The sequence below is a fragment of the Cyprinodon tularosa genome, unplaced genomic scaffold, assembly GCF_016077235.1.
Source record: "Cyprinodon tularosa strain WSP-4 unplaced genomic scaffold, ASM1607723v1 ctg232, whole genome shotgun sequence".
Classification (NCBI taxonomy): domain Eukaryota; kingdom Metazoa; phylum Chordata; class Actinopteri; order Cyprinodontiformes; family Cyprinodontidae; genus Cyprinodon; species Cyprinodon tularosa.
In genome coordinates, this window is record NW_024038870.1 from 266,493 (window position 1) to 289,479 (window position 22,987).

Here is a 22,987-nt window from a genome sequence, read left to right on the forward strand (position 1 = left end):
AGCAAAGGCCCTTTACCCCACACTGCTCCCCGGGCGCCGTACAAAGGCAGCCCACTGCTCCCCAAACTGGTAAGTTAAATGCAAAGAGTTTATTTCGTTGCTCTGAACTTGTGACAGTGTGATGACAATAAAAGCTAAAAAAGAAAAAAAAGACAAGTCAAAAACACAATGCAAGCGAGGGTCCAATGTTGCTACATGCTCATCCATTCTGCAAGCCGATGACTTGATGGAATCAGCTGTTTCCTTTGCTTGAAAATGTTTTACCGATGTAATTTGTATGTTTTGATTTTATTATTTGAAGCAGTTTAGGATGACGTGTTCTCAACTGGCCCTTAATAAGTAAACTGAATTTTATTTTGTGGCACCATAAAAACATTTAATCGGGAAGGTGTTTGATTTATCTTTGCTGGAAAGCTAGTATTTCAATCAAGCATAAAGGTGTCGTATCTGATGTAGGCTCTTTAGCTGCTTCAGACTTCAGATAGCTTTATCAGAAGTTTTGACTTCTCTGAATAAATCCAGAATAAGTATCTGGGTTTATGCGCATTTGAGTGTCATCTGACTAACAGACGCTGCTGGTATAGGATCTTTAAAATAACATTAAAAAAGCCATTTTTGATGCATCTCTCACCCCAGGGTGCTCTTACCACCCTGTTGGACCCAATCCCACACCCCCCACTAAGCACTAACCCTTTAGAACGATAGAAAAAAGGGTCACACAAATGTGGAAATTAGAAATGTGTAGTGAATAGTTAAAAGATATACAATAAAATACTGTACAGTAAAGTGTTTTAACAATATTAAAAACTGCACCTGGAGAATAAATAACCAATATACAGCTATGGCTCTTTTTACAGTAATGGATATTTGAAATTAGCAACATCAGAGATGTGCAAAATGACAGCAGCATGTTATTTAACTGACTACGATAGAAACTGTGAAAACTCTGCATGAATGTAACAGCTTATTGAGGTTGTTGAGAACAGTGGTGGTTACAGAGTCTTCCAGCTGCTGGGAGGAAGGATCTGTGATAACGCTCCCTGGTGCATTTAGGGTGCAGCAGTCTGTCATTCAAGGATCTCTCCAGTTCTGCAACAGCTTCCTGCATGGGATGTGAAACATTATCCAATAGAGTTGTTAATTTAGTTAGGATTCTTTTGTTTCCCACCTCCTGCACTAAGTCCAAAGGCCATCCAATCACAGAGCTGGCCTTCCTAAACAGCTTACACAGCTGCTTTCTCTCAGCTACAGATAAGCCCCTCAAACAGACAGCTCCATTGAAGATGGCTAATGCCACAACAGAGCCGTAGAAGGTCTTTAGGAGCGTTCCCTGCACTTCAAAAGACCTCAGTCTCTTCAGCAGGAAGAGTCTGCTCTGACCTTTCGTATACAGAGCGTCAGTGTTGTGAGTCTAGTCCAGTTTTTTATTCAGATCACCACCTGGGTACTTATAAGATTCCACTATCTCAATATCATTTCCCTGGATGTTCACTGGTGTCAGTGGGGTGGATCTGCTTCTGCAAAAGTCCACCGATAGCTCCTTGTTCTTTAAGGCCAGAACACACCGAATCCGATCCGACAGAAAATCGTGTTGGACGAGGTTGTGGCTGACTCTAATGCAATCTAACTACTAAAGCTCTGCAGATCTTGTGAGGTAGTTTAGCCATTAGAGTCAGGCCCTCGAGGATTTGAGTTCAAGGGCACAGTTTTAGACCGTTAAGGTGCTAATTCGTCCTCTATCAGCTAACGCCTGCACAGCGGTGCACTTGATATCACTGTTGCTTTCCAGCCAGAAGGTCGTGCAGATAGTTTTTCTTTGTTTTTCCTTTTGTATTACTGAGTTTTGTCTGTGTACTTCAGCCCCTTCCACAGCCCGAAAAACCTGACTTTTAGGGTAATTGATCTCTACCTAAATGGTCCATAGGAAGGGGTGGGTAAAATAAGTGAATAATCGATGCATTGCAATTATTACATGCAAAATTCATAATCGATGCGGGAGCCCCTCAGAATCTATTCACCTCCTGACCGTTGGGGGCGCTGTTGGCACTGTACACAGAGGTGAAGACGGCTGTGTGGGAGTCGCTAAAGGCTGCTGAAAGAGTCACGCTGACATGCGATGGCTGGACTTTGAGAGCGACTGACCCCTACATAACCATCACTTCTCATTTCATATCAAATGAGTGGGAATTAGTTTCAAAGGTGCCTCAGACCAGGCCGCTTCACGGAAGTCAGAGAGGGAGCATGTTGATGGAGGCATAGCGAACATGTTGATGGAGGCAATATACGAATGGGGCATAACCGGAAAAGTAGCCGCTGTTGTTATAGAAAATGCTGCCAACATGCTAGTTGCTGTCGATATCACTGAGTTATTACATGTTGGCTGCTTTGCCCATGTGCACAACTTGGCATCCCAGTCTGCTCTTAAAACTCCTGGAGTCACAGGGCTTCAGAAATCAGCACTGAATCGAATCGAATTGCATCGGATCGGATTGAATCACAACAGCAATAATCTGCATCGAATTGAATCGTGAGGTTCCTAACAATACCCAGCCCTATCCATAGGTATGTTTGTTCACGCATTGGCTCGATTCAAATGCATTAAATAGGTAAGGATATTTTAGGCCATAGCATAAATCCATTATGGGGGGTCATTAAGAAGCGCTATCGAATAGTGCTAGCAGTTGAGATTAGATAGATTTGGGTAACTTAGGGTTTTGTTTTTTATGTACCGTAGTTCTTTTCCGGGAAGCTGCAGTGCCAATGTGAACAGTGTCATTCATGTCTATTTGTAATGAGACCCGTAAGTCTAAAGCCTGTTTGGATTCAGCAAAGCAGTTTGGAGCCCCTTTCCTATCCACTATAGTGTTCTTGTTTTTGAACCTGCGAATGGTGAAGCAATAGAAGCTACACGTTGAGGCATTTGCATCAAACCGGTCCGCTCTGTCTCTGTTTTGCCATTATACATTAGTCTAGAATATACACCACCTGTTTACCCTGAACACTAAAGACAGCTCAGATATATATAAAATACAGAAACATCTAACATCCAATGTACACATTTTAGATCTCTGGGCTCTTTGCAATATCCTCATATTCTGAATAACAAATCCTTCTAGCTGCACTTTTATCACTGTTATCAAGGTTGCTGTTTATAGGCCTGAATGCCATTTAACTAATATAATTTAATTTTAAAATTGGATTTGACAGCTGATTGAAAAAAATTTGACAGGGGTTGAATGAGAAACTCTTCAACCCAATTAAACTTTCACTTGATTCATGTTTTTTTTTTTGTTTAAATGATCTGCAACATTCTTACAATTATTTACTTCATGGCAGCACTGAGCAAACTTCTAGATTAAAAGAAGCTCTTCAGAAATGTTAAACACATGAGACAATGTGATTTTTTTTTAAATCCAACTTTATTTAATAACCAATACCACCACCAACCTCTTATAAAAAACCCTAAATTGTGGAAAACTCAGGATATGAGGTAAAACTGAAAATATAGCAAACTGGATGCTTCATGATCTGAAGCAATACCTTCCATATGGGGCGCACTGTTAATTAGTTAATGTTTAACACTGTCTGACGTAAGGTTTCCATCAAACATGATGAATCTGACACTTGATATGATAAAAAGAAAAAAAAATAGTACAAAAAACCCCACAAAAGTCATGGCGTTAACCTGTGGTGTTTTACAATATTATTAATAAATAACAATGGATATGAAAACCCTGAATATAAATGGAGAGTAACATCTTTAGGGCTGGGGAAACATTAATGCATGGCAATGCCTTTAAGTAGTACCGCCTCACTGATTTACAGAAATCAGTCTCCTTATGTGCCTCCTCCAATTAATAAAATCACAAGCAGCAATACTCAGTGCTATGGATAGAACAAAATGATATCACAGGAACATCAGAAATCCTGTGAGAAAAAAAAAATCACCTTTTAAATTCACCTTAGAGAAATACAGCCTGTCCTATTGCAGCAATTAAGCGGCTCCCAAGGGTTCTTTTTTCAATGAGGCAGAGTTGTTAATGCCTAAGGTGCAGAAATGTTTTTGGTTGGCCAGACAGCGCTTATTTAGTGGTAAGATTGAAAATAGAATTGGCAAAATGAAATTTGCTTGAAAACAATAAAAGAAAATCCATATAAAGTACAGTTTGCCAAAATCAGGCTGAGATATGCAACAGCTGAAATGATGCCTTGGTTGCTGTGAGTCGTTAGATTTTCCCATTTTGTGCTGCAATGAAAATGAATTTTGTTCCAATATTACTGCAAATAGCAGGTTTTGTAAAGGGACATTTTTAAAGAAAAAGACATTTTGTAAATTGAAATTTTGAAAAAAAAAAAAAAAAACTGCAATTCAGAAATGAAACTTTGAAAACATTTTAATTGAAAAAAAAAACTTGATGGTAACTTAGCTGTTTTCTCAGATTTGGGTTTTTCCAATTTTTTTTATTTGTTGATTTTTTTACTTTTTCAAAATTTCTTTAACAGATTTTAAAGTTGTTTTTTTCTAATTTATTTTTTTCAGATCTTTTTTTCCTTTTTACAGATTGTAAATTTTTTTTTTATTTCAAATATTTTTTAATTAAGGAATGCAAACTGCAATCTCATCAATATAGTTTTCCAGATCAAAGTCACTTGACTTTTGGGGCGAGCTTTCCTCTACAGGGAGGAGCAAATACCCTTTTCTATTGATCTGCTGGACTATGGAAACATTTTTATTGTGTTGGGCTTTATGTGAAGAAAATGTGATCTGTAAAACACCATTTTAAAAGAAGGCTATACGTAAAACTCAATCTGAAAAACAGAAACCAAAGAATTTTTATACATTTTTATAAATTTTGAAAAATATAATTTGAACATATAAAACCTGTTTTTTAATAATAAATTTAAATTTTTTTAGGTGTCATTTCTGCTTTGCATTTTTCTTTTATTTCAATTTACAAAGTTTGTAACAGCAATGGAACAAAATTCACTCCATATGATATGTAGGATCTAGGAAATCCATACAGTATTTCACAAATGAACTATTAGAAAAAAAGTAACCCTTTCTGGAGGTGAGGGAAAACAATGAAAAAAAATACATGGTGCTGCTTAGGAGTGGTGTGCATCGCCCTTAACCATCACATAAAAAAGTTGGGTGTAACGCATGTAGAAACAATATCCTCCGGACAGTTTACTAGGAAAAACATTCCAAAACATCCACCTCTAATGATCCTCCTACATGACGGAACAGAGAGGGAACATGTGAAAAACAGATCAGGGCTAACAGTCTGGTAAGGCAGCAGAAAATAAAAAACATGATCTCATAGCAGGAAGTTCTCAGTGAGATCAATAAATATCAGCTGCTGTGATGAAGCATAAGCCTGTTGTGGGGTGTATGTGTGTGTGTGTGTGTGTGTGTGTGAAGGGGTCTTAGGTTATTTTGAGCTGTGAACTGTTTTATCTTGCTGCCTTGGAGAGGTCTGGGGAACGTGTCACTTCCTCTAATTGTCTGCGTTACAATCATTCTTTTTTTTTTAACAATAACAGAGGAGTGAGTCACATCTTATTAAACACAAATCTAGTGATCAACAGGAACAAAAAAATATGACATTCGTGTTCAAATCACATCGGCAGTGGGCTTATTAATTATTCTGTGGTGGATGTTTCTGTTTTTGTTTTCTTTTATAGGATCTGTGATTTGAAAGGAGTAAAATAAAGATTTACTGATCTTGTAAAAATCAAAAACAAACCAGTCATAAAATTCCAGCAGATTAAGGATACACATTTTTAACGGGGTTTGTAGCTTTACTGCAAGTACTGAAGAGTTCTGGAAAAGGAAGTCTAGCACGGGATTGCATCAGGATCAATCGCCGCTTAATATGCGCTCTATCTCTTCCAGTCTCTTCAGAGCTGCTGCTCTTTTCTCCTCTATATCTTTAATCTCTTCCGTGGACTTGCCCTTAGTTCGTTTGCCAGCCTGGGTACTGTCTAAAGGTTCTGTTTGGTCTGCCCCTCCGCCTCTGAGACCTTCTACTGAGGATTTCCGCACATTCTTCTCATCTCCATCTCCCTTTCCAACAGCATCAGCACTCCTCCCTTCCTTCACACCCAAAACTTCCTGTGGCTTCTCCTCATTGGCTCTCACTTTTGAGAGCGGCTCTCCAGCTGCGCTCATGGCAGCCATCTTACTGCGTACAATGTTCAAATGACGACGAACATACTCCTCGTTTGGCGCCAGAGCCAGTGTTTCCTCCAGGCATCGCTCGGCCTGTGGCAAGTCCCGCTCCTCGAAGTAGACCACGCATAAGTTGTGTTTTCCTTGGACGTTGGTGGGGTCCATTTGCAGAATTTGTTCGAAGCAGGCTTTAGCACCCTTAGTGTCCTTCTTGTGGTTCATGAGGATGTCGCCTTTCAGAATCAGGCCCTTTATGTGCTCAGGGTGATATCGTAGGAGCTCATCTAACACAGGTAATGCGTTCACCTCCCGTTTAGACTGTGAGTAAAGTAGAGCCAGGTTAAAAAGGGCGCTGCGGAACCCAGCCTGCAGGCCAATGGCCTTTCGCATCCAGTGCTCAGCTGCAGCGTTTTCATTTGCGTCCATGGCCAGCATGCCAAGGTTAAAGTAGCCATTGGCGTCATTGGGTTCCTCTTCCACATAGGTGAGGAAACGACGGTTGGCTTCAGGCCAGAACTTTGGCTCTCCTGTAAAGAAGCAGAGACAGTTTAAACTCAATTGTGTTTTAAATGGCACTGCTTGTATGAGTATGTATCGCGCGTTCGCACTTTTAGTAGAAATCTGACTTCATCATTTTCTTCTTCATATTCTGATAGGAGGCAGAGCATCGAAAATCAATTAAATTACTTATTGTCTGTTGTTCTTTGACCACAACTGGCTGCTGCTTTGACCGAAGCATTGAAGGACAGCCGGGCTCTATTTTGTAGCTTTTTTAATTGTCAGCATGTGGCTTTTTGATAGTTCTGTGGTACTACTAACTAAGATGGTGCCATGACTGTTTATGTCTGCTCATCTCAGCCGGTGCAGGAATCCTATTTATCCCCCAAAAGGACTATGTAAACACTATAAGGAGAGATGCTTCGAGTATATAACCTTATGATTAAATGGTTTTTGGTCTCTTCTGTACAGGCCTGTAACATGACCATGTACCTTTAAAAAAAAACACATTGCTCGGGTATTATAAATTTACTCCCACTTATTTAGCAGTTTTAGTCACTTTTCTCAATTCAAATGAACAAACATATGCCTTTATGACAAGATATGCCATTTTAGCTCTTGAGAGCCTGTAAATTGGGGGTAAATGGTCAGATTAAGTTTAAAACTTTAATAAATCTAAATACTTTGTAGATCATAGTTCTTGAATAAACATATAAGTTCAACACCCCCATTAAAGATCATTTTGTTTTTGTTTTTCTTTATATTTGGAACGTGTGCTTTCAGTTTTGCAGTTCAGGTTGCTTAACAAAAAGGGTGTGGCCTACAACTTGCAGCTTTCACCTGTGTTATGCATAATATGTGGCCTATGCATGTAGGGGGTTTTCCCTAACCCTGTCTGAGAAAGCGATCTTAATTCTGATGTTTCTGATTCTTCAAATGCATTTAGTGCTTTAACTACTGACAAACTGGTTGCAATTTGTATTTAATGTTTTATTTTCTGCATCAGATTGTTCTGACCTGTAAGTTTTCCCCAGCAGACGGAAAGGAACCATCTGTATGTGTTTAGGAATACCTGGTGATGAGATCAATTTACTTCTACGTACATCCCCATTACACATTGGATGATGTTCGCAAGACATGAAGAACAGGTCTGGATTAGGGAAGAAAAGCATGATCTGACAGTAACTTTTACCTTTTCTCCACTGGGATACAGAGTTGTGATTGGGAGGTTGAGAGACTCATTTTTAGAGTTATAACAACATAGAACTGCAATTATATATTTAACAAAATTCTATACTTTTCAACTTCACAGTTCTTCAAGTGGAAAAATCAAAGCAACTGTCTCCAAGAAGTGGTCGTTTTAAAATAATACAGATTTTTACAGGTTTTTTTTGTTGATATATCTGTCTTTGTAGAGGATAACGTGAAAAGTTATGTGCAGATTTTGATTTTTTATCAGCGGTGTCCCTCATTCCAAAGACCAACCCACTACGATTTTGAGTTTTTTTAAAAGATCTCCAACATTGTGTGATAGGAATATTTGGTGGAACAATTAGTTCCCCAATAAACCAGAGGGTGGCAGCAGCGTCTATTGACAGCCGCAGCATCTGACTCAAAAAGTCTGGAGGTATTTGGATGGGATTAAATTGATCTCAGAAAAAAACATTTTAAAACTTGGCATCATTTTTTTTTTTTTTTTTTTATCAAGACCCGTAATTCAACTCTACTATCAAAGTGGGGTTTACAATTTCGGAATATTGGAAAAAGAAACAGTCCTGCAGTGATGCTGAGAAACTATAATTCTTTACTATCAGGAAGTCCACAAACTGTAGTTAAAAGCCTTCAGCTGATCCAAAATGCTAGAGCCAGAGTTATGATGAAAATTAAAAAGAGAGATCATATCTCTCTTATCCTTGCTTCTCCTCATTGGCTTCCTGTTGAATGCAGAAAAGAATTTAAAATCCTCCTTCTCACTTATAAAGCTTTAAATGGCCAAGCTCCATCTGATATCAGATATATGATTGTTCCTATGTTCCTAATAGAGCACCTTGCTCTCAATCTGTAGGTTTACTAGTGGTTCCTAGAATTCCTAAAATAAAAATGTGATTCAGTTCTTTTAAATATGAGGATCTTCTCCTATGGAACCAACGCCAGTTTTAGTCTGTGAGGCAGACATCCGGTCTACTTTTAAGGCTAGGCTTAAAACTTTTCTGTTTGATAAAGCTTATAGTTAGAGTGGCTCAGGTTATCCTGGGCCATCTCTAGTTCTATTTCATCACTACCTACCGCCAGAGGCAATGCTTCAAACACTAAGGACAATAAAGTCACCTGTGACCTGTTGGGGGCCTACGTAGCCTTGGACCCATGTGACTTTATATAGTCACATGGCACCCAGTGCTCAATCTCTTTTGTTTTTCTCGAGTGAAGGTGTGGTTGTGTGAAGCTGGTTTCTTCTGTGTTCCTCTGTTATTCTGTTTGTTGCTAGAAGTCCTGTGACTGGGTTTGGTCAGAGCTGCGGGTAAGTCTCACCCTCCAGGGGCTGCACAAGTGGTTACTCTCACCCTTAACAGATCTGCGGTCGCCGCTGCGATGACTGGTAAGTTTTGTTCTTTTCTAACAGCAGTAGTTTACTGCTCGCATTGATATACCACGGTAATTTTTGTGGCTCTTTTGACTTACCTGTAGCGTTTCTACTCGTGTTGAATTCTATAAGTTTCTTTATCCAACTCACAAGTAGCGTTCCTGTCCATGTTGAGTTCTTCAATAAGTTATCTGACTCACCAGTGGCTTTCTCTGCTTGCACTGAGTCCATCTTCCTTTGTTGTTATTTATCTGACTCACCAGTGGCGTGCTCGTGCTGAGTTCATCTTTGGTTAATAACCAGACTCGGGCTAATCACGCCTTCAGCAGTATGATACTGAATAATTTGTGCTGCTAAACTTGTCTGGCTCTAGCCTGGGGGCCATTCCGAACTTAGTCCCGCCCACAACGTTTGAGGTCGGGAAGTTCGGTCTGGCATTGCTCAACAGTAGAGCGAGTATGCTAGCACAATATCTGGCGGGCCAATCAAATTGTCAGGGCGGGCTTTATACGATGATGAACAGATGATCAACAGTAACGTAATCAACCATGTGACCAAAGCGCGCTTGGGCGACAACAACAATGGCTGCCGCTGGAGAGTTGGGGTGAGTAGATTCTGCTATTAGGTCTGTTCTAGAAGATATCGACAGCAAATTAATTTTAAAAGAGGAACAGAGAAACGCGATCAAGGCTCATCTTCTTATTCTAGGCGTGCAACTGCACGCTTTGTTTTTGTTGACAACAACTATGCGTTGCTTAACATACGCCTCTTATTGGTTGTAGGTCTATCCATCGAGTGCAGAGGCATTTTTTTTGCTGGTTCGTTCAAAACACGCCCCATAATCACAGCTCTATGGAGCAGTATCAGACTCATATTCTGACTAGAATTGAGTAGGACTACGTCAGGCTAGTCTGGCTCCGCTTCAGCCCGAAAATGGGCGCCCTGGGCATGATCGGTAGGCTGCTGCACCACATAGTCCGTTGCCGTCAGGAAAGCAAGTGCAAATGGCCTACTGGGGCTGCACCAAGTGAGCTAGGAGGGCCAATGAAGGGAATGGATCATCTCACTACTGAGCTGGCCAAAATGAGGGCCCTTCTCCAGTCCTTTCAGGCTGGTGGTGATCGCAGCGCAGCTCTCCATCCCGTGCAGGATGAAGCATCAGTCAATGATGACGATGCTATTTCAGTGGTGGCCTCTGGCACCCATTTCTCTGAGGACCTTCCAGGGGTCTGACTCCATTGCCTCCCAGGAGGATAGGGGGGAGTCTGTGAGAGCTATATTCGAACAGCTCTTGCTGTTCTACCTCAAGCCCACCCTGCAGCTTCCAGTGCCTTCTTTAAGCGCAGTAGATTAGAGACTGCCTTTGTGGTTCCTCCCCAAGGAACTTTCACGTCTGACAATGCATGGCAGAGTCCTGCTTGCTATGCAAGAGGCACCGAGGGTTGGCTTTGGGCAGATGCCAGCGGTGGAACCTGGCATTGCCTTTCTTATTATCCCACCTGATGAGGCTTTACAGCCGAATCCCCGACGTCCGTGCCCTCAGTGCCGTATTACCGACGACCTTCTCTGCAAGGCCTATGACTCTGGGGCCCACTTGGGCCGGATTGGGAACTCTCTCTCCTATCGTATGCTGGCTCTGTCTTCCTCCTTTGAATCTGCTCAAGTGGACCCCGCCACACAAGGCCTGGTTGATGCATCTCTGCTGGCCTTTGCTCTCATGACCAGGGAGCTTTGACCCACACTTTCCAAGCTGTTTCACGCTCACTGCCAGGTCTGGTTGGTGAAGTCGCTACTTACCTAGCCCTGTAGGAGAACCCTTGAAGCCCTGCTTGGAGCTCTGGGGAAACTTTTTGGTTCTGCAGCATTGGATGCCCTGGACCGTACTCCTCAGGTCTCTAGAACAAGGCAGCAGCTAGCAGGGCTTCACAGACGCGATTGCCAACCAGTCAGCACTGAGGCAGCTGCTTCTCCTTCAAGGAGGCCCGCGTGCCCATCTCCTTTTTTCCATTGAACCCCAGGTTCCGGTGACAGGTCCAAAGACCTGCTCCAGATCAGGGAGACCGGGCTTGTTACCAAGCTGGGACATGGTCATCTCATACGCTTCGAGCAGCACAGTCTGGTTGGGGTCCTCCCTAGCCTCAAAAAGGCCGAGGTTCTGCTGATAGCCCCCTTCTGGCCTGCAAGGACTTTACTGCCCAAACTCAGTTTTGGCTCGCAAATGCATCTTCCCTCCAGGAGGGATCTTCTCCCCCAGATGAGGGGGTCAGATTTTGCACCCCAAACCAGACCAGCTCCAGCTCTGGATTTGGCCCCTGCTAGACTGGGGTTCACTTTCTCAACATAAACTGCATCAGTAGGGCGTACAAGGGCTAAGGCATGGGCGCCATCCACACAAGCAGTTTATGCTAACAAGTGGGCGCTTTGCGACCTGGTGCCATAATAAAGAACATACTGACCTTCCTGCAGGCATTACTGGATCAGGGACAGTCTCCGTCTATCTTAAAAGTGTATGTGGCTGAAATTTTCTGTTGGCATGTCGGACTAAATGGATGTTCAGTGGGCCAAGACAAGGACATTGTACCGTTTTCCCATTTGAGCCCCTGGCATCAACAGACCTCAAATGGCTCTCACTGAAGACAGTGTTCCTTTTGGCTATGGTTTCTGCAAAGTTCGAGATGGCTCAGGTATTACACTGCGACCTTATGTAGCGTTTATCCCTAAAGTGCCGCTGGCGGTAGGCAGTACCCAGCTGCTCCACCTTGCTCTGTTGGACACTGGATGTGCTTCTGAACCACTGAGCCCTGTTCGTGCCCATCCTTCTGAAAGACAAATAGCCTATTTGTTTGGTAAACTGGCTCACGGAAGGGTCAGGCACTTTCTAACCAGCAACTTGTGGATTAGATCTCGAAGGCTATGCCTTGCAGGACCAGCAACTGCCGGCAGGAGTGAAGTGCCACACTACAAGGGAATTATCAAAATCGTTTGCTGCCATGACTGTGGTGCCATGGGTGTTAAATGCCGTGCAGCCTACTGGAAATCAACTAGTACATTTACTCTGTTTTACAATGTGAATATGGCTGTGGCCCATCCCCTTCAAGGAATCCTGGAGCAGCACACGTCTACATCACATTAGATGAGTGGTGTAGAGGTTGTCCTTAGAATGTTGCCAATTCCTCGTGACCTTGTTGACATAAGTACTCCAGTGCTTGAAGCACCACCTCTGGCGGTCAGTAGGGATGAAATATAGAGAAAGTTACTGTTGTAACTACGGTTCTATGAATCCGAGATGACCGCCAGAGTGCTTGGTCCCTCAGAATCTCTGCTTCTTGCGAGAAGATTGAGGGTTTGAACGCCGGGTGCCATGGGACTGTATAGTCATGAGGGTCCCCGGAAGGTCACAGACGACTTTGTTGTCATTAGTGCTCGACCATCACATGCGCAAGAATGACCATTCAGTGCTTGAAGCACTACCTCTGCCGGTTATCTGGGATTCATAGAATCATAGTTACATCAGTAACTTTCATTACGCTGCTATAGGCTTAGACTGCTGGAGGAAAAAGGAAACCCTTTTTCATAATTTTGCTTCATTCTCTTTGTTTATAGATGATGGAGCTGGGCCTGTTTTTCAGTGTAGTCGTGTGTCTAAGAAAAGACTAATTGTATGTGCTCTCTTTCATCCTCCAACATGGGTGCTGGTTGACAGTTACCTTTTGTATCTCTGCTTTTTTCTGTATTTCTCCTTCTGTTTCCATGAACCCAAGTTGGGCTTGGCATATGGCCGCTCACACTGAGCTTGGTTCTGCTGGAGGTTTCATCCTATTAAAAGAGAGTTTTCCTCTCCACTGTCGCTACAAGCATGCTTGGTGTGAGGGACTGCTTTCAAGTCAATGAGTCGATGCAATCAACTGGCTTTCCTTAGACAGAAAACTTTAAACCAAACGGATTCTGTGGACATTTTTTTTGTTTTTATACCAGGTGTGCTTCATGCCTAGAAACAATGTATCTAAATTCTCTAATGATCCAGATCATGTGCGAGTTTTAGCTATATGTGAAAGTACCAATCTGGGGCAAACTGTGCTGCTTCATGGAGGTCTACGCTCTCTGAGTGCTTTTTAAGTTGTTTTATTTGGGATTGAGGTCTCAGTTTTGGATGGGCCATTTTTCCGAAATATAAGTTATGATAAATAATAACTATCTTACAACCAAAATAACAGCTTAACAAATTTACTCCGTTGAACAATGTAAGGCGCATGGAGAAGTTTTCTAATGAAACAATGTTTGATGGATGCAAGTTATCAATAAATTAATTACTTCATCTAAAGTTGATAAGATATTATTGAACTAAAAATTAATTGATGAGAGGCAATTTTTCATACAGAATTCAGTTTTCTCTTGTGTCAAGGGAATTGTTCTAGCATAGTGGACGGTAACTGTGACATTGTTGGATTACACTAATATGGAGGACCAACTCTGCCATATTTAAAAATAAATACAGAAATAAATAAATGCTCAATAAGTATATAAGCATACAATTAATTGCCAACAAAAATACAATAAACAAATAAATGTAAGTAGAAATTAAATTATAAAGTGAGACAAAAATGTATATAACTCTTAATTACCTTCTTTATTTATTTGCCTTTGTAATATTTACCTTGTTTATTTTCTTGTCCTTTATAATCTTCAACTTTATTTTTTAATTACTTATATTTTTAAGTATTTATTTATGTGCATGTTATAATATTATGTGCATGTTATAATATCTTTGTCTTGTTTCTCTCTGCCCTTTTAAATATGGCAGAGTTGGTCCTCCATACACTAAAAACAGAGAGCAATCTGGTTATAAAGACATGTGCTGTTGCTGTTAAACTGGTTGTTCTGGTTGCTCTCAGAGGACTGTTAAAACTTGACTCCATGAAGTTTATGAAATCAGAAGCTTTCCCTAACGACCTCCACTTTTTTATCATTACATCTTACCTTTCGAGCACAGCATAGCAATTGAAGTTGCATATAGTGTGGAATATTCCCAGCAAAAAGATCAATCAACTTTTAATTAATTAATAAATGAATAAATTGAATTGCTAGTTTGGATGAAATGGAAAAAGCTAAAGTGTCAATGCCTGCACTACAGCTTGTTTGACATCGTTGTAGGCTTTTAACCAGGGAAGACCTCCCTGAGCCAAAACTAAATAAACAGTTTAAAACTGAAAACAAACCACATGCAATCTCGAGAATAGATTGTAGGGTTAGATATGACAAAGAATCATAGAATAATAGAAGAATAGAAGCATGTTAGACAGAGCCAAGGTGAAGTCTTCACATTAATGAATATGGATGTGGTATCTTGCTAAGGGGACTGCTTGGTTAAGTTAACAGCATATTAATACAAATTTAGAAATAGTACGGTGTTTTAACAGGGAATTAAGCACAGATACATTCAGAATTGGCTTTTAATTGTATAAAGCAGTACTATGAGGAAAAAAGATTTCCAGACTAATATAAGCATTAACATTCAGATTAACTCTGACTTTGTATTGATCTCTTAAGCATACCAACAGGTTTCTGATATTTGCAAAAGGAAGAAAAGGCTGCCAAACCCTCCAGTCAGACCTGGTGCAGATAAAACTGACTGATCATGAAATGTTTTCTTTGTCACAGAGTCAAAAAAAAGGAACTGACAGAAACTTGGCCCTGATCGCTTCAGCATGGGACCAGTTCTTAAGAACCTCGTTACACCCTAAAGGTAATAACAGGTTACTTCCTTCCTTCATACCAGTTTGAGGGGTGATGCTGTATAGTGGATCGACAAGTGGAGACGTGTTCTTCCATCTCCTCACACATTTTGTTACAGTTAATTTACAGGGATCACAAGTGTGGACTGGTCCATCTTTTTGTAATGGGTCACAAATCATCCACAAAAGACTTCGTAGGAAAAACTTTTCTCTTTGGTGTAACTCACCAGACTCCTGCATGAGAAGAGCTGAATTAAAGAGCGCCAGTTTGTGGCGTGGATTGAGCTCCAAGGCGTGGTTAAAATTCTTCAGGGCTTCGGATGGATCTTTCATCTCGATGTTGACTATGGCAAGGTTGTACCAAAGGTCAGCGTTGGTTCCGTCCAGCTCCAAGGCTCGGAGATAGGCTTCACGGGCTTCAGTCAGCTTGTTCATCTTCAGCAGCAGCTCCCCTCTGTCAAATAAACAACCAACCTCACGTTGCAAGCTTTGATGATTGGCAACAAACAGCCAATATGGGCCAACATCTGCAACAATTTTGTGATTTAGGTAATTACTCTGTTACTCTGCCTTGAAATTTCATTCACCCCCCTCTATGTTTGTTCCGTCCTATTAGAACCAGGACGAAAACAGGCTCGCAAAGAGGAGCATGGCCATAAGCCAAGACATTTAAATAAATTTTACTGGTATTTTATTTGATGGACCAACATAACAAACAAAGCTGTAAAATAGAAGAATTTTTTTTTTTTTATGACGTTCACTTTCCCTCTCCCTCTGAAAAAAAAACACCTCAACTAAACTACTATTCACTTTTTATGTTAATGTAGTATAAATCCAAGAAAGAGTTTTGCTGCAAAGCCTTTGTAAACAAACAAGCACTAGTTATGATGTCAAAGAAAAAAAAAGAAAGTGTAGTTTAGGTTAGGCTTTGAAAGTTTTACTAAGCAGAATAAGAAAAAAAAACATCCTGAGTGTTAGAAGTAAAACAGAATCGACTCTGAAAACACTGTCATCATGATGAAAATTGAGGCATCATGCTGTGAGCATTTTAGAATGACCTAGAGCCCCAAACTTCCACTCCTCATTTGAAGTTGATTACATCAAATAAGGGGTTAAAAAAAAATAATAAAAAAAGAAAGCATTTTTTTTTTATCTTTGATTTCTCTCTCAGTTTAAAGGAGATCTTTAAAAGGTTTAACTCTACCCGGTCAGTTGAGCAGTGCACTCGCATTCCCCCTCTCTACTGTTTACCAGCCAGGTGCCAGGTGGCTAAGCATTTAAAGGTAGATGGTTGACATTCAGAAAAAATGTTGCAAACAGTCTGTTGCAAAAGAGACTATTTACAACTTTCAGATGCTTTAAGAGATAAAGAGAGTGGAAGGGAGCTTCCCTTTATGTGTACCTGACTGGAACCGAAGAACTCCCCTACTGTGGGCCTATCATGCTAAGCTGCCAACACTAAGGGCTGGAGAGTACTGAAACTTTCCAAAGGAGACGAGCGGAGGTACAGGTCTGGCACAAGTCAGGGAGATATTCTTGCAAGATAATTTCCTTGATGATTTTTTTTTTATAATTTCATGTGTTTCCTGTTACAAAAATACAAAACGTAACAAGATGGACCAGATGGTACACTATGCTAACATGCCTGAGCTTCTGTTTATAAAGCTAGAAAAAGTTTTATTTCACTAGGGGTTTAAAGACTAACATTAGGAGTCATGTGTTTTCTCATATGCTCATCACATTTTGATAATTAAATTATGATTAAAGTCATTTAACACTAGCACTCCCAGAATTCTGATCCTACTAGAACTCCCACTGGCCATCAATTTGACGGGGGACATTTTTCCCAATGGACGCATGAGTAGTGATGATGTCATCAACTGAGATGGTTCTAGTGTGCGATATAAACTCATTGTGGATATGTAGAACTTAAAAGTTTAATATATATTTTTCAAAGGCTGTATTGTATGCTATTATTATTTGTGTTCTAAATTTATATAAAAAATAAATTCGTAGAATAAGACTGTTTTACTATACAGGTTTAAAGTAAAAAAAAAATAAAAATTTTATTTACAGAAATTGATTGATTCCCCCCAAACATTTCCTGCAGACCACCTTTTCACATTGATGACGAACATAATATAAGCATTTTTTTATGCAGCGCTGAAGCTCCTGGCACTGTTTTCTGTTCCTCGCCAACGCTGCTCTACTGCGGCGGAGGGGCTGGAAACCTAAAGTTTGCCCGCAACTGTTCTACCAGTTCAAGAATAAAATCACTGCGTGAAAAAGTAACATTCAAACAGCTCCTGAACAAAACCAATGCTTTTACAGCTGATATTTCCAGATTATAAATTACAGCCACAGGCTACCTCCTCGTCGGAGCTTTTAAAGAATCCTTTCTAATCATCTGATCCAACACATCCACCCTGACCTGTGTGTTGTTATAGTAGACTGCGGGCTGTGGTTTGGCTTTTCGGTCGATGTGGACCGGCTGATGTGTGAACAGTGCTTGAAGAAAAGTTTCCCTATTCTCTGAGGGTCACTGATACGTCTGCATTTTCCCAGGGTTGGGTGATCATCCTTGGACTCGTCAGAATCTGAGCTGCTTCCTACCCAGTCCTCCTCATCGGTCTCTCCCCCTACGCGCGAATCGCTATCATCAAAATTTTTAAGCATTTCTAAAGCCTGTTTCGCTGTTAGATTTCTTCTGAAAGCCATTTCTCCATATTAGCCAAAGAGTTCTACGTAGAATGTTGGTTGCTAGTCAACGCTACCAAACGCAGATCAAGCGCGGGAAGAATTTACAATGCAACTAACAGAGCAATGCAACTAATAGAGCCGTCAAAATGACGGCTGTGGGAGATCGAGGTAAAATTAACCATACTTATTTTTTACTTGTTTTACTTTAATTAAGAAAACTAAGTAAAAGTGAAGGAAATACAGAAACAGAAAAAGTCAATTAACATGAGCAGCATAAGATTCATTTTAAATAAAGTTCTTTCCCTTTAAAATCTCAGAACCGTCAAAATGGCGGCCTTGGTAGTTGTCATGTCTGCTAGCTCATTTAAAGAATGTAAATAAACTAAACCTAATTTGATTACATTCATATTTTTCAAGATAAACTTTGGTTCTCAAATAGAAAATCCATAGTAAACAGTGATACCATGGCATCTTCTCATCGATTATGGTTTTCAGCTATGTTTTTCCCTCTTCTTTTTATACAGCTTAGTTTAGTTGACTGTAACTAGTTTTAGTCAACAGTAATGAACTGAAATATGTTTCACCAGGATAGTTTTTTTGTTCGCATTTTTTTTTTTTTTTAAGTAAATTGCTTTTTTATGTCTTCATACATAAAATTACATACATAAAAAGCATTTTGGTCAACCACGTGTTGCTTTTAAAAAATGAGGCAAATACATGTGTTATACTATGAACTAAATAAAACCCAAAGCAAAATCCAGGGGAGAATCTGGAGCAATGTGTGAACTAAAGCAAATAACTTTTTTTTTAGCCAAAACAAAAGACAACCCCACCCCCGCAAACATCTAAATTATACTGGAGATTGTAGTTATTAAGGGTTGTGAATACATTAATAGGAACTTTTGTTTCCTTTATTGAAAATGGAAGTAAGCCCAGCACATCTTACCTGCTGATGTAGGCCTGTTTGAAGTCTGGTCTCATGCTGATTGCTTGTCTGTAGAGCTGATCGGCTTCCTCCAGCCGAGAGTCGTTGGCCCGTATCAGATTTGCCAGGTTTATGTAAACATTAAGGTGATTGGGGGCCACGCGTGTTGCATACTTCTTCCCTGGAATAATCTGGTTAGTGTAAAGAAGCAAATATTGTGTTATTAATATAGTAAAAATAAGATTAATGTTAGCAACACAAAGAACATTTAGTGTTTTTTGGGAACAGAACGGTAATTTTGAATTACGGTAATCCATTTTACCTACTTCTGTTTGAAATCCTGACTGCTTTAAAAGCATTGGCATTTATTGTGAGCTGCATTATTAAGTTAGAGGTTACTATGACATAAGAAAACAAAATAATTAGGCGGGTGTAGCAGCCACAGGTGGTAAACAGAAAGGGAATTTCCTAGGAAACGTAAAAGGCCTTTCATGCATCATCTTGTCTTCATGCCAAATAGGTGGAGACCGTTTCGCATTTGTGAACAGTGGCAATCCTCAGTTTACTTTCTTTTGAATGGGGGCAAAGTCCAAACCAAGACAGAAATCATGATGCAGGGTGGTAACAAAAGAAAACAGATTTCAAAAGAAATCTACTTGGTGGGGTAGCTTTTAAGGGAAAATGCGTAAGCCAAATGAGACATACCTGTGGCATGAGGGATTTAGCAACCAGATAAGCCTCCTCGGCCTCTTTGGACTTATTCAAGTTCTTGTACGTTCTTCCAACGTTCATATGAGCTCCAATATCATCTGCAGTAAGAACAAAATATACACGTTTGACAAACTTACTTTCTAAAGCAAACTTCTTCGCAAGCGTCAGGGTGCACAATAAATCCTGTAGAAAACTAGCAGCCAAACTTTGGACGGTAGGAATCCATGTGTGATAATTAAAGCAGGAAATCCTTTGTGGGTGAGTGTGTTTTCATTGTTAATCTTGGGGAAACACTTGTGGGTGGTGCACCGACAAAATGGATGATCTCCCAGCTGATGGCAGGGTTCCTGAAAACTTAGGAATGAGAATAATCCCCCTGTGCAGATTTCACATTCACATCTGAAAATTTTATGCAATAAAGTCAAACAAGGCTACATGGATGATAAACCTCTTAAATGATGGGCTGGATCTGGACCATTTGAGGAAAGAGGAGATCAAGAGCCACTATTAAAAGATTAAATGCACAAACAGACACCTCTTTCACCCATCAGTAAAATGGATTCATTCACTTTTCCTCTCCATGGACACAACGCTCTCTTCTATACTTACTTGCACGGCATTATTCACAGTTTAAATTTAAAGTGTTTGTCACTTTTTTAATCTGTTAGGTTTTATATATCAAACTTGCTTTTGTGTTCCTGTTATTTTTATTAATCTTTTTTAAGGCAGCAAAAAGTTCATAAAAAAACAGAAACAAGTTTGTGTTTAATGAATGAAACTACAACTACAGCTTTAAACTTAAACTTCAACAAAAAATGTAATGTGTTGATTGTGCCTGTGGGTCATTTTTTACACAAAGAGAACGCAACTGTGAGAATTCTTCACAACGTTCCAGGGAAACTAATATGTCACTTTTTCCTGTTTGAGTATCGGTTAAGTGCAAGGTTCAGCTAATGCTGAATATCTTCAAAAAAGGTTCCCGACCCAAGGCAAAACAAAAAAACAAAAAACATAAGGGTAGCAAACTGAAGCTGATGTTGACAGAAAAAGACGGCGATAAATGAATTGAGTCATCTATGCAGTCAGTTCAGGATTGTGATCCTACCTAAATATTGTGTTCTCGTTCGCAAGGGCAGAGTTGATGACAGTGCAGAGTCCCCAGTCAAAGCTCTCTGAAGCCGGACAGCCTGTCTGTTACTCTGCTGTTCACAGTGACTGTTATTGAATATAAAGAGTTTTTTGGGTTTGTGATAAAAAGTCTAAGTACCAGAATATATAATGTAGGGCTGAAACAATAAATCAGATAAATCATGATTAATTTGTTATTGAAATAATCTTCAACTAACTGAATAATCGACTAATCGTTAACTGGAGTAAAGACTGTAAAAAATGCCTTTAGCAGACTGAGCGATCCACTTAGATCAGAAATTATAGCTGAATTGCAAAAAACAAATATAAACATTTTGCATTTAAGATAAAAAATATTTTTCATATGTCAGTATGCTCTATCCACAACTCCTCAAGTGGAAAAGTTTTAGTTTGACCTGGTTTAATTTTGCAAAAAGTATTCTTTGAGGAAACTTTGGCTATCAGATTATTAATCGATTTATCGAAAAAATAATTGACAGATTGATCAAATTGCTAAATAATCTTTAATTGCAGTCCTAATATAATCAAATATTTTTTGCCAGCAGGATTTACCAATCTTAGTTAATGTTGTTATAATATACTGTTTTGCTAATGTTTACATTTTAGTAGAGTAATAACGATCATAGCACTCTCTTTTCCTCGTAAATAAAAAAAAATAACAGCCTTCTGGCTTTTTAGGTAAGAACAGTAGAGTTTAACCCCTTCAAATATATTTATTTTTTATGTTTTTAGGATGACAGCTCTGCAGAAGAAGAGATCAAGGCTGGCATGTAGGGTCTGTCTCCTAGGCATCTCCTGGATCAGTTTCTCTGATTGGTTGAGGCTCAGCGTCCAGTTGTAAAAGTTCATATTTCCCTATGCCAACATCCACCACTCCGGATGCTGGACAGATGAAAGCTCAAAATGCAATGATAGCAACGTTTGAGATGCTGCAAGACTCACTGCTTCCCACATTCAAATGGTGCAGCTGGACCTCCAGACGCTCCTCGATGCCGTACCCTTTAGACTTTGTATGTAAAAAAGACCTGACGCTCAAAACGTGATCGGTGTGAAGATGAAAAAATAGCATCAAATCCCAGAATTTGGCAAAAACATTTTAACACAAACATTTAACACCTTTTTTGAACTTGAAAATCAACTAGAGCATAAATATATACATAACATTTATTACAAAAATCATCTTATCACATTCTATTAATAATTCATTGGAATTTTTTATTTGCTTAATCTGTACAGCACCAATTGACCAAGCATGTCATCTGAAAGGCAATTTACTGAGTCAAACTTTCAGCATGATCGTGTGGTGTCCAGGGGGTAACGAGGGGCAATCAGCCTCCCACGACCACCTTCCGATCAAGAATCATGAGGTTTGGAGAAAATCAAACATGTTTGATTTTCAGTCAGCCGTCGTTGGCAAATCACTCAGTGGGCACGCGCAAACAAGGATTCTTCTTCGTCTTCCTCTCAGATGAAAACAAGCATGGCGGGGGTGCGGGTGAAATGGATTTCTTTCTGTAAAATTGACAGACTGTAGTAGCCACGCTTGCTCAGCCATGTCTTTGTCCAATTATGTCATTGCCTTTTATTTGTAGGGCTTTCAGCACAAAATTGCACAAATTGCCAAGGCAGCGCGTTTCTCTCTAGTGAGCTTCACATTCCTCTTCTACTGCTTTGGCTTCCAGATAGAAGAGTCCGAGTAGCGCCATCTCACTGTGGAGCTGAGTCCAACGTGGTTTTTAGACGTACAGTGTGAGCAGGTACATCGCATCAGAGCGTCGGGCCACACAGTGTGAGAACATGCATTGTGAACTGTGAACTTACACTGTACGACAAAACCCTGCGGTTTTGATTGATTGAAAAAAATTACAGTGTTGAGCACACAGCATCAGTGGACAGTTGCTTTGTTTTGTTGACTTTGAAGTGATCACTCATACAGATAATGCTTGTAGTGAGACCAGAGAGGAAAAAATTCACTTTCCCATTAAGAAACCTCCAGCAGAACCAGCTTCAGTGTGAGCGGCCTTCTGTAAGGCTGTGGGCTTGAGAAAATATACAGCTAGTCACAGACAGATGGGCCCATAGCTATGTTTAGGAGAGAAACAGGACTAAAAACAGGAAAACAGGCCCCCCTCTATCATCTATAAATACTGCTCCTTGGCATACATCTACATTTTAGACCAAAAAAATGCTTCTTTCCACATCTCTATCGCTGTGTTTGCATTTTTCATGTGTCTATCGAATCGTGGAGTATGAGTATGGGTGTGACAATACATTGTCTAAATGATGTAATGATGCTAAATGGAAACTTTGATCCACATTGTTATTTTTAAGATGCGCCTTTACTTTGAAATTCACAAGGAATTGAAAAATATTGGGCAAAAGAAAAAAAAGGTTAGATTAATCAGACCTTTCTTTCCATTGAAACTCCAACTCAATGACAATAAATGTAAGTTTTTCATAACCATTTCAACTCAGTTCATAATGAGGATAAACAAATATGTGGGCATATTCTGACTCCT

General features: G+C 40.0%; 1 protein-coding gene across 1 annotated transcript in view; it reads right to left on the bottom strand.

Annotated features, from left to right (window-relative positions):
* Positions 1–5,524: 5,524 nt before the first annotated feature.
* tmtc3 (transmembrane O-mannosyltransferase targeting cadherins 3) overlaps positions 5,525–22,987 on the bottom strand; it is a 56,919-nt gene continuing 39,456 nt past the window's right edge. Inside the window, exons 11-14 of the mRNA XM_038286930.1 lie at positions 19,314–19,417; positions 18,630–18,799; positions 15,211–15,437; positions 5,525–6,699 (exon numbers count right to left, since the gene is read on the bottom strand). Of these exons, the coding sequence (XP_038142858.1) occupies positions 5,861–6,699; positions 15,211–15,437; positions 18,630–18,799; positions 19,314–19,417 (1,340 nt within the window). The 3' untranslated portion in view covers positions 5,525–5,860. The remainder of the gene's footprint in view (positions 6,700–15,210; positions 15,438–18,629; positions 18,800–19,313; positions 19,418–22,987) is intronic.